This window comes from Acomys minous (assembly GCF_964271855.1).
Source record: "Acomys minous genome assembly, chromosome: 14".
NCBI classification, from domain to species: Eukaryota; Metazoa; Chordata; class Mammalia; order Rodentia; family Muridae; genus Acomys; species Acomys minous.
Genome location: NC_140496.1, coordinates 77,180,869 through 77,193,368, shown reverse-complemented (window position 1 = coordinate 77,193,368; position 12,500 = coordinate 77,180,869). Strand labels below are relative to the sequence as shown.

General features: G+C 45.3%; 1 protein-coding gene across 1 annotated transcript in view; it reads right to left on the bottom strand.

The window, feature by feature from the left end:
• Positions 1–12,500, bottom strand: part of CNN3 (calponin 3) — a 30,503-nt gene that overhangs the window by 1,603 nt on the left and 16,400 nt on the right. Inside the window, exons 2-5 of the mRNA XM_084755405.1 lie at positions 6,048–6,236; positions 4,047–4,184; positions 3,540–3,656; positions 1,324–1,470 (exon numbers count right to left, since the gene is read on the bottom strand). Of these exons, the coding sequence (XP_084611531.1) occupies positions 1,324–1,470; positions 3,540–3,656; positions 4,047–4,184; positions 6,048–6,236 (591 nt within the window). The remainder of the gene's footprint in view (positions 1–1,323; positions 1,471–3,539; positions 3,657–4,046; positions 4,185–6,047; positions 6,237–12,500) is intronic.

Genomic DNA, 12,500 nt, shown 5'->3' with positions numbered 1-12,500 from the left:
TTTAAATATATTTTTTTACAAGGTCCCACATAGGTATACCTAAAGGTTGCACACATGAAAGTCTATTAATGGCCACACATGTATTCAGTAAGAACCACGCTGAGCAGGTCTAACGGACTGGTTCTTCTCAAACTGTGAGAAACAACTACACATGACAGGGCATGGTCCATTAAAGGAAAATAACAGATATCACCATAAAAATGAAAAAGTTTACCAAAACTTATTCCTACTGTTTTTAGATAAAAAAATCCTGCTGCTTTCTTTCAACATTGTTACTGGTACCTCCTCGTTTTCACTACGTGTGTGCGTATGCACACCCGAGACAGGGGACTGAGAAAACAAGGGGTCAGGTAGAGGACAGCTTCTTAGAGTCGCCGCTCTCCTCCCATCTTCACGTGGGTTCCAGGGATCAGCAGACTAGTGCCTTTACCCCTGGGCCATCTTGACCACGCCCTCATCTATTTAAAAAAAACCTCTTAAACTAAGTGACTGAATCTGGGTTTTCAGTAGACACACCAGGAAGTGAACCTCCGAGAAAGAGCAGCCTGTTACCAGTTTGGCCTGTGTGCATGCCTGCAAGGCTTTTTCCTGAGTGTGACTGAAGGCAGGGGGCCCCTGGACAGGAGGCCCCGGGGTCTAAGAAAGACAGCTGAGCAAGTAGGGAGAGCCAGTGGGTGACATTCCTCTGTGGTCTCTGCTTCATCCTCCAGACTCCAGGTGCCTGCCTCAGCTTCCCTCAAGGCTGAACTATGACACTATGACGTGAAAAGGCCAGCCAAATTAACCCTTTGCTCTACAAGTTACTTTTAGTCAGAGTGGTTTACCCGAGCAATAGAGAAAGCTAGCAAACTAACAATTTAAGAATTATTTAGCTGACGTTTCATATAACCTCAAACCTCTCACTATTCATAAGAATGTGGACTAAACGGCTCTTTATCAGAAATGCCAAATATCTAAATAATCTTAGGTACCTACTTAAATGGGCCCCTTTAAAACCAGAACCAACAGGAATAGGGGAGAACCAACTCTCTTTTCCTTGTATTTTGGAGTAGGGATTACACATAAACATCACTTTTTTTCTTCTGGTTAAGCAGAAAGGCCACCGTTCTGTCTGTCAACCAAAACCATAAGTCACATTACACTTTTCAGGCTGGAGAAAGAGTCCTTTGATTCTTTTGCTCTCTCAGCAAAACTGACTTTCCTGAAGACTAAAAATACCGCAGAAAAAATACCGCCTGAGATTCCAGCTACTCACTGTAGCATCAGCGCTAACTTAGCGTGCCCTCCTGTGCCCTTCGCTTCAGGTACTAAGACACTGCTTACCTGGCTGGCTCCTTTGTTGGTGCCCATCTGCAGACTAATCGTGGTCTGGTCAAAGGGCTTGTCAGTCTGCATTTTGGGATCATAAAGGTGCCTCCTAGTCCCATAGGCTGTCATACCCGCCTGGCTGGCACATTTGTTGGTTCCCATCTTTTAAGTTAAAAGATCAACATTAATTATCAGAAGTCAATAACATACACACAATAAAATGTTCTGTGTTACTAAGGAGACGTAAAGTAGAGCTGGGGGTGCGGCTCAGAGCTAGAGTCCCTGCCTACCATGTGTAATGATCCGGATTCAATTCCCAAGCACCAGGGGAAAAAAATTGTAAAGTAAAGAAAGCCAGGGGCTTACAGGTTCCTGAGCTAAGGCGGCTAAGACCTAGGCAACTAGATATGAATTTTAAGAGAAAAGTTCCAAATCTTCTTAAATATTCAGAACCTTATAGCACAGTGAACTTGCAGAAAGAGATGTAATATGAAGTAAGAAGTTACTGTGTTGGCAGAACTATGAACTAAATTTCCCTGATGCTCCTTTCTCTGCAGCGCAGGTACCAGATTAAAGTGTGCTTACTTCAGTCAGAGAAACCAACAGCAGAGAAAGGCCGGGGGTGGGGGTGGGGGGGGCTGGGGGGGTGGAGAAGGAGGGAGGGGTAAAGAGGAGGGAAGGGAGGGGAGGAAGAAAGAGAGGAGGGGGGGGAGGGAGAGGGAGGAGGAGGGAAGGGGAGAACAGGTTCAGAGCCATTCCTATTTTCCTCCTTAAAACAGGTTTTGGCTTTGCTTTCTTTGAGACCACTTCCCATAGAACCTGGCTGGCCTTGCACTGCTAGGTCAAAGGATAAACTCCTCCACTTCAAGGACTGGGCTCACAGTGCACACCACCATGCTCAGGGGACACTTAGAAAAGAAAACGCCCATTATTAAAAGCAAAACCCCTGCTCTGAGAGAAAGATTCGCACAACACACATAACCAAAACAAAAAACAAAAAAGGGGGGGAGGGAAATCACTACAATATTAAGGTTTGTATAAATGCAAGTAGAGTTTGCAACAGACAGCTGAGAATACCTTTTGGGTTTTATTTGCATATTTGCATATGTGCCTGTGCCCCTATGTGTGCCTAAATCGACACACACATACAGAAACCCACATTTTACGAAAGTACTCACATCCCTTTAGAAGTTAACAGCATTTTATAATCTGACTTTTTTCCCCTTAACCTGTCTTTTCAAACACTGATGTCAATTTTTAGGCTGCATGGAGTTAGAACTGCCTAGCTGACCAGTGTTTGGACTCCTCCTTTCCATTTTCCCACCATTTATAGAGTGTTGTACTTTTGTTTGTTTGGGTGCTTTGGTTTTTCAAGACAGGGTTTCTCTGTGTAGCTCTGGCTGTCTTGGCCTTGCTTTGTAGACCAGGCTGGCCTGGAACTAAGAGATTCACCTGCCTCTGTGCTGGGATTAAAGTTGTGTGTCACCACACCCAGCACCATGTTGTACTTTTTATAAAGTTAAAGCACCTGACATACACTCACAATCAAGAGGTCAGTATGTCAAGGAGGTCCCCAGCACTGACACCACTTGGCTGTGTTTTGTGACTCTCTCTGGGGAGACTGTAAAAGTCATCATAACCAAACACTTCCCAAGCACGAAGTGACCCAATCAGTAAGGCTTGACTGCTATAGCATACGTTCTTAGTGTATAAAGACTTTGGCATTCTGGGCTTTGTATATATTGCCTCCCCTGGTCAATAATATCTAAGGATCTATAAAATGCATTTTCTTTCTTTTTTAAAGACAATTTAATTAGGGAGTTAAAAACAACAACATCATCAAGAACTTAATTTCCTAGAGAAACATACCCAACGTTTCTTTTTAAAAGAAACCTAAAACACCATCTTTTTCTTAATTTAATTTTCTTTTTTGAGACAAGATCTCACCCTATAGACCAGACTGGACTTGACCCCATATGTAGTGCATCATGACTTCAAACTCAGAGCAATCCTTGTGCCTCAGCCTGCTGAGTGCAGGGATTACAGGTGCAAGCCACCATGCACCACATAAATCTTAAAACATATTTAACAGAAACTGTGTAAGTCATGTACACATCCAAGCAATTTGCGTGAGAGGACACGCAAATGAGAGGACAACATTTTAACATTTTGTGTGGCAATAATTAATGACACCGTGTGAGCGAATGAGAAAATACTACCATGCCGCTTACCTGCAAGCCAATTACACTTTGGCCAGCCTTTAACTTGCCTTCATCAAAACGTCTTGTTTGTTTTTCTGCATACTTAACTCCAATGTCGATGGTTGTATGGAATCCTTTGGTTTTCGCCTAGACAGAAACAGATTCACCAACTGAGTTGGAACACAGATATTCTGCCACCAGAGTTTTGAAGAGGAAAACAACAAACGTATGTCCACAGATCGGCTTCTTGGGTGAGATCATGTCATGCCAGAGGTAGAAAGCCTACTTAGGGCTATTCAACGATAATACTGTACCCTTTGAAATGTGAGGGTTCTAATTAACCCATCTAGCACAGGCTGATGTCAGCAGCCTTTTCACAAAGCTAGCAATTACAGAAGATACAGGCCCCTCCCCACCGGGTCAGTGCATCCCTGGGAGAACAATGATGTAATTCATTACCTATGTGCAGGGAAGGTTTTTTTTTTTCCCTTCCGGTTTTGATCTTGTTTTTCGACCAAGTGAAAAACATGTACGTACCAGACCTGCTAGAGCCACCAGCGTAGTCTGAACTTGGGTCATGTTGCCATTCTCAAATAGATCATTTGCTTCAAATATGTCGTGGGGCTTCATGCCGTAAGCCTGAATAGCTTTAATAAAGTTGCCAATATTCTCCAGCTGTTAACAGAAAGCATCACGTAAGCTTTGGAGCTACATATGGACACACCAAGATGCTCCAGTCTAAGCCGGATGGTGGTGGCGGCACACAACTCTAATCCCAGCACTCAGGAGGCAGAGGCAGGAGGATCTCTGTGAGTCTGAGGCCAGCCTGGTTTACAGAGCAAGTCCAGCCAGGGCTATACAGAGAAACCCTGTTTCAAACAAACAAAAAACAAAAACAAGATTCTTCAGTCTTGGTGACTACTTACAAGACACCAGATGGAGGCTTTTTGGTGAGGATTCTTCATCAGACAAACAGAAAGCACACAGCTTATTCTGGAAAAGGGCTAATGAACTACTCTTTTACAGTCGATTTTTTAAAATACTTTTTTACTGTTCTTGTTTTGAGACAGAATCTCATGAAGCTCAAACTGGCATCAAACTGGTGGTTATGAGCCAACAAGGACCCCCACCCTCCAGACCTGGTGCTGTAATCATTACTACCACCACTATTTATGCTGTGATCAAACCCAGTACTTCATGCATTCTAGGCACACACTCCACAAACTGGGCCACGTTGACGTCCCCACATTCTCTGCTTTTTAAAGCTCTTTAAGGGCAAAATTGGCCATGTGTGATTGTGTGTGCAGTATGTGTTTGCATGCATTTAGGTAAATGTGCCTATGTATATGTATCTATGTACACTCGCAGGCTAAAGGTTGGTTATTAGCCACTCCCCCCCTGCCCCCCCCCCCGCCCCCGCCATCGTCCTCCACTTTATTGGCTGAGGTAGGGAGTATCTCTGATATACCAGGACTCAAATACATAGCTAGTCGAGCTGGCCAACTTGCTCTGGCCTTTCCCTGTCTCTGCCTCCCACACAACTGGGATGATAGGTCCGTCCAGCAATTCCAGCCCTCAGGCTCAGGTGGCGAGCACTTTGCACACTACTCCCCAGGGCCATCATCATTAACTACGTGCTTAAGAGTGTCAGAGCTATCCAGGCCTGCCTGCACTTTTCTTTGTCAAAAGTTACACACACACACACACATTACTAGTTCACTATGCATTTTAATTTTAGTTTCAAATTAAAGCTAAAATGAAGCTGCGGTGCAACGTTCCACCATGAACTAAGAGTCACTGCATTAAATGCCTCGCTCTCCCCACTTTATTCTTTTTTGGGGGAGGGGGGTTTATTTGCTTATACTTCCATGTCACTGTTCATCACTGAAGAAAGTCAGGACAGAAACTCAAATGGGCCAGGAACCTGGGGGCAGAAGCTGATGCCGAGGCCACAGGAGGGTGTGGCTTACTGGCTCCTCCTGGCGGCTTGCTCCACCCACTTTCTCTCTCTCTTTTTGAATTCTTCTCTCATGTATTACATCCTCATCCCCACTTTATTCTTATGGTCCAGGTGGTACTTGTGTAAAAAAGTATCAAATCCTTCAAAGCAGACTGACTAATGTAGAAAATGTCTAAAACTAAACTTAAAGAAGATTATAGGACCAGCTCAACAATGACAACATTTTAATGGCAAAAACAAATACAGTCATGTGGACAACTTTTGTGTTTGATAATTTTCAGTAGATAAAAAAGAGTGTGGGGAGAGCAGCTCACTTGTAATTCTGGGTCCAGGGAGGCAGAGGCAGGAATAGTCCAAGCTCTGCCCATCGTGGAGGTCATTTATAATGACTGTGAGGTCAGCCTGGGCTACAAAGTAAAACTCAAACAAGAGAAGGAAAGGAGGGAAGGAAGAAAGAAAGGGAGAAGAGGGAGGGAGGAAGGGGGAGCAAGAAAAGGAAAGAAGGGAAGGAGGGAGAAAAGAAAGGATAGAAGGGGGGCCGCGGGAGGAGGACTGGAGGGGGCTCGCCTGGCAGTTACCTGGGGCCAGTTCAGCGAGGACTCGTTGACTTTCTTCACAGAGCCTGGCTGCAGCTTGTTTATGAGTTCGCAGAGGATGATGCCGTCCTTCAGGCCCAGCTGGAAGTTGGTGCCGATGCCCATGCCTGTCACCTCCTCTATCCAGTTGCGCAGATCCTCCTCTGCCTGCTGATCATACTTGGATGCGATCTGAAACACAGGTCCCCTAACTTTAGAGGTCCTCAGTAACGGGGTGACCCCCAACTATTGGCTCACAGAAGTCCTCCCCAGCTGTGACAGGCAGTCCTCCCTACGCAGAAGTTTGCTGGTGACCTCACTCAGGTGTCTCCACTTCAGCACTGACAGTGTCCATTAAGGAACGTGGAGAGAGAAGCTGGGACCAAGGGGAGAATTCAAACAAGACAAAATAAAGTCCCAGTCATGACACGAGGGACGGGAGTGTTGCAATAGGGCACCAGCAGGACCTTAAACTTTAGAGATTGCGTCATTACTCACTACATTCCAAAGGATGAGGAGAGATTTCCACACATGGGACTATTTTTACATAGCATCTCTACTATCTAGGACATACCGTTCCAGGAGTTTGGTCTACAAAGTTCTGGGATCTGCCTTCTATTGCAGCAAAACACATACGCATCTGTGCATGGGCACACAAACATGCACACACACAAGTATCTTTTGTTGTTGTTGTTTTGGTTTGGTTTGGTTTTGGTTTTTTGAGGCAGGGTTTCTCTGTGTAGCCTTGGCTGTCCTGGACTCATTGTAGACCAGGCTGGCCTCGAACTCAGAGAGATCCACCTGCCTCTGCCTCCCTAGTGCTGGAATTAAAGGTGTGCACCACCATGCCCAGCTCTTTTATTTTTTATTTTTTTGTTTTTCTGAGACAGAGTCTCCTTATAGCCCTTGCTGTCCTGGAACTCACTCTGTAAACTAGACTGACCTTGATCTCTGAGTCCATCTCCTTCTGTCTCCTAAGAGCTGGGGTTAAAGGTATGGCACACGCCATTTTTAATACTTGTTTTACTTTTTTAAAAGTTTAGGGTAGCTAGGCAGCAGTAGCCCGTACCTTTAATCCCAGCCCTTGGGAGGCAGAGGCAAGTGGATTTCTGTGAGTTTGGGGACAGCCTGGTTTACAGAGTGAGTTCTAGGACAGCCAGGGCTACACAGAGATACCCTGTCTCAGGAAAAAAACCAGACGAAATAACACACACACAAGTTTAAGGTGCTAGAGTGATGGTTCAGCAGTTAAGAGTGATGGTTGCTTTTCCAGAGAGCCTGGATTAGAATCATAGCCCCCACTTGATGGCCAACATCCTTCTATAACTCCAGTTTGAGGGGATCCAATTGATACCTTCTTCTGGTCTCCATGGGTACTGCATGGTGCATAGACATACAAACAAGCAAAAACACCCATACACATAAAAGAAAAATACATAAAAAATAATATAAAGGTTTAGGTTTATGGTATTATTAGGAAAGGATCTTTCAAAGGTAGTAGTTTATTTTGTATACAGTGCTCTGCCTGCATGTACACCTGCAGTCTAGGGCAGCCAAGGCTACACAGAGAAAGCCTGTCTCGAAAAACCAAAAAGAATAAATAAATAAATGAATAAATAAATAAATAAAATAAAGGAGGAGGAGGAAGGGGCAGCAGCTGGGAGCAAGGCAGGATCATATGCTCTTTGTCTTTTCATTGAGCCCAGGGCCTAGAGACAGGGGCTTGGGCATCAATTACTGTGTTTGTCCGAAAGGGAAATGAACAGCAGGGATGTCTGCTGGCCATAAAACATAATTACGCTTGATCATGGAGCAACGTGCACCACTACGTTGCTCAGGAGGAGGTCCTTAGAGCTCAGCTTTGACCAGCCACGTAGGAGCCAAGCACGACTATGCAGGCGGCTGCACTTTTGTGTCCATTCTGGGAGAGACCATGGGTCGGTAGGGCCAGGGGGGCGGGGAAGAAGCGGGCTAGGTTATATCCAACACCCAACAGTGAAAGTCAGCACCGAGTCTTACAAACCAGCGGGCTCAACTGCCTACCCTTGACTATGCTTCCTCTTCAGGTGAGGATGGCGGCTTTACATATTTTCCCCCCAAGGTGTGCAAAGATGTCATTTCTCACCTCAAATAAATGAAAGTCATACTCTGCTCTTGCAGGCTCAAGAGAGCTTTCAGGTATCTCCAGAACAGTGCCCAGTGCTCCTGACAGGGGCAGGTGCCTCCCCTTCTCCAATCACCATGCTGAGGTAAACATGATTTGGGGGACTACAATGTCCTCCTCACGCTCCATTACTCATAAATAGAGAACCCAGGGAGTGGGTAATGGATAATTTACTTCAACTGTGTGTTTACTTAGCCAGGATTACAAAAGGAACCCCCAACAAGTTTCCACTGTCATGTTAAGAGAACACTGCAGCTTCCCGGAGGATCACAGCTAGCCTGGCGACAGTTCTACAGCATAAAGCGTGCCTCTTGTGCAGCAAGGTTCCTGCCCTTGTGCCCTCATGGCTTGAAAAGGTCTACTTTTACTCTCTGTCTGTTTGGGTGCCACTGGGGGCTGGGTGAGGGAGCAGGAAGGAGGAAGTATGGATAGTGGAAGATTCTGCCAGCAGAGATTCAGTAAGGGAGAGGCAGGAAGCTGCAACTGCTCCAGATAAACATTAGTAGATAATTTATCTCCTCCACACAGCAAGCAGGTCCCTTGCGTGTGACACTTCTTCGCTCTACTTGTCTTCACTTCTTCACTCATTTCACCTCGGATCCAGTTCCTGTCTCCGCGGCAGCACGGCTGACTTCAGTGAGTTCACTAAACTTCTACTTATCCACCCAACTCGGTTGTACCAAGAACCATAGACACACGGTGCAAGGTATGCATGTGGGCAAAACACCCATACACATAAAAGAAATAAATCTTTAAAAAAAAGTAAAGAGGTGTTGCATACTTAGAATCCCAACAAAAGACGGCAGAGACAGGTGGAGCATAAAGCCGGTGTGGGTTACACAGTGAGACCATGTTTGGAGGTCGGGTGGAAAACTATTATCTTGCTTTATCAAATACAGAGATGAAATTGTACAGGTTTGTTTTTTCTCCCTATGCAGAATGGTGGTGACGGTTTTTTAAAATAATCTACCCCCTCCCAGACAGGGTTTGTCTGTGTAGCCTTGGCTGGCCTTGAACTCAAAGCAATCCGCATGCCTCTGCGTCCCAAGTGCTGGGATTACAGGTATGTGCCACCTTGACTGCCTACAAATAATCTTTTATTAGTGTGTGTGCACGATACAAGGGGAGGGAGTCGGGGAACAACACCCATGAGTTGGTCTCTGCTTCTACCTTGTTTCCGAGGCAGAGTCTCTACAGATAGCGTAGTGTTCAAATGGACCTGCCTTATAACATAGGGACAGCGTTTTACCTAGACACCGCAGACTACTAAAAAAAAGCTAACACCAGGTATGGGATACCTGTGAAGGTATAGACCCCCCAAACATTATAGGCTATTGCCAGTCTTCTTGGTTACCCCCAGAATTTGATGCTGAGGCGATAAAAACAGCACATGTACCTGAGTCATAGGACATGGAGAAATCAAGGCTGACCTGGAAGTCAGTCTCTCTACTGGAAGATTACACAGCTGTGAGCCTTAGAGCTATTACCAACTGGCCTGGCAAGACATGGCCGCTGGGGGAACAGAGGAGTGAAGGCCGTAAGAATAACCAATCACTTTCTGACCGGACTTAAGTCTCACTCTGCACGAGGAACTCATGACCAGCACTATGAATGGAGCCAAAAACCGATGGCTGCCTAAGGCATAAGGACCTACTACTCTTTATTTTGCTAAATGGACGCAGTAATAAACTGCACCCTAAGCTCTTACCTGATACCCATAGGTTAGTGCACGGTTCACCCCTCATCAGAGATGCTTCTTTTTGCAGTAGATGGCAAGTCATTCAGAGACCAACAACGGCCCAACATGCACAGAATAACACACCATGGAGTACACAGCCCTAAACGGGATGGATGGAGACCTATATATCTCCCAGGCACTGCCCGCAAGGTTCAGGGATCATTGGATAGAAGGGGTAGAAATTCTGCAGAAGCAAAGAAAGTAAGCATCTGCAGCAAAACGTGAGGCCTGGCACAACAGGCTGTTGCACACATCACCACACAGCCGTGACCACATACTCAAGACCTGCACAGGATCAAGCCAGGCAAAACCCCAGCATGGAAGGGTTCGAGACACCCCCCTGCTAGCTGATGAGCTGATTGGCAAATGTTGGAGACTGGCAGAATGAGAGTTCTCCTCAGGGATGGGATCCTGGAAGGAACATGCATGTTCCGGTAGGTGACCCTTCGCCCATGCACACACAGGCCGCACTAAGTAGAGAAAGCACATGGAGCTGGGAGGGAGCGCGGTGGGCAGAATGGTGAGGAATCTGATCAAAACACATCACATGCATTATCCAAATTTCAGAACAACGGGGAAAAGACCTTTAGCCAATACAGTTAATTCACTATTTTTAATCTCAAAAGCTTTAATTTCTGAACACAAGGCTAAAATGACATTTTCCTCCTTGTAACAAAGCAAAAACAAAACAAACAAAAAACAATAACCCTAATGTAAAAAAAAAAAGATACAGCCAATAAAAATGAGAAAAAATACTTTGCTAGGTCAAGTGTGGTGGTGCATACTTTAGTCCCAGCACTTGAGAAGCAGAAATAAGTGGATCTTTGTGTTCAAGGCCAGCATGGTGAGTTCTAGGCCAGGACTATTTAGTGAGATATTGTCTCAAAAATAAAAAACAAAACAAAACAACCAAACAAACAATAACAACAAAACACAATTATACTTAAGAGTATTAATATCTAAAATATATAAACAGAATACATCAAGAATTTCAGATATGAAACATCAAGACAAAAATCATCCCATCTATAAGTAGGCTATGAAACAGCTCTCAAGAGAAATAAAAATGGTCAATAAATGCTCTTTTGGCAAAAAAATGGCTCAACAACCTTAGACATCATGGAATTGCAAATCAAATCTGCTTTGAAAGTCCAAATCACTCCGATTAGAACAGCTGTCATCAAGAAAGCTGACAACAAATGACAAAACCTAGAGGAAGGAACCTTTATACACACTAGTGATGGCGTGTAGGCTTGTAGAGCAATGTGGAAATCAGTATGGAGGTCTCTTAAAAAACCGAAAAGAGAACTAATACAGACCCCAGCCACAATGCTCTTGGCTTCACACCCGAAGGAAAGGACTCTAAGTCAACATACCATGGAGATACGTTTACCGCTACACTAGTTCCAGGAAATGGAACTAAGGAGATGTCCATCAACAGATGAATGGACAAAAAGGTGGTACACATACACATAAATAGCAGGGTATAGTGGCACACACCTTTAATACCAGCACTAGGGAGGCAGAGGCAGGCAGCCTCTGTGAGTTGAAGGCCAGCCTGGTCTACAGAGTGAGTTCCAGGACAGCCACAGCTACAGAAAGAAACCCTGTCTTTTGGGGGGGGGGGGTGGGGTGGGGGAGAAAGAAAGAAATGCGAGTGAGGACCACAGCTCTGAGAAGTATGTTGGCTGGTAAGCTGGTGGAGCTGAGGTGCAACAGCATCTTCCTGTAAACACCATGAGGGATAAAGACCAAGAGAAAGGCCTTATGGGTAGACCATCCTCCACTGCCAGCCTATGGTCAGTCGGTTCTCACTCCCCTTGAACATCAACTGTCCGTCTGTCCTTCCTTCAGTGCTGAGACCCCAACTCAGAGCAGTAAGTTGAGTCCCCCCGCCTGTGTCTCTCTTCTCTCTGGAGCCTCTGCCACCTGCTCAAGCCTTGGTTCTCTGGTCTGGGCAGTTCAGAGAAGCTGTTTGGAGTTGCTCTTCCCTCAAGTGCAGGCCAATCTGCACAGTTCATCTTTAGCCCTCATTTCAGATTTCTACAGTAGTATTTGTTCACAGAAATTAAATTATGTGCCGGGCAAACTTAGGAGCCTTCAAAGCTCGGTCCATAACACAGTTCCATTCCTTTGTACTAAATCTGGCAGAGATGGGAGACACTAGGGAAAAGTTATTAGGATAAAGTGTCAATGACAGACAACAACTGAGAAATACCAGGTGAACTATCGCATATGAATATCTCCTCATTGCCCCTCCCAAACTCACCCCCTTCCTCAAAGTAAGCATCATCCTCTGTCAAATAAAACATAAGACAACAGAGGAAAAAGACTCTCTTCAAAACCACAAGCCCCAAGGGCCTGCACTTCCTAAGAGCAGAAAGAGACACTACATCAGATAAGAAGCCTTCTAGCTGCTAGGAGGCAGCCAAGAACTGGCACTGGTTTTAGAAAGTTTCACTGGAAGCCTCCAACAGGGAGGGAGACAGAAGGGTTCAGACATCTCGGCACTGGGTTTGAAGCAAGCTGGTGCTCCTGTGGTGCTGGGGTTGAT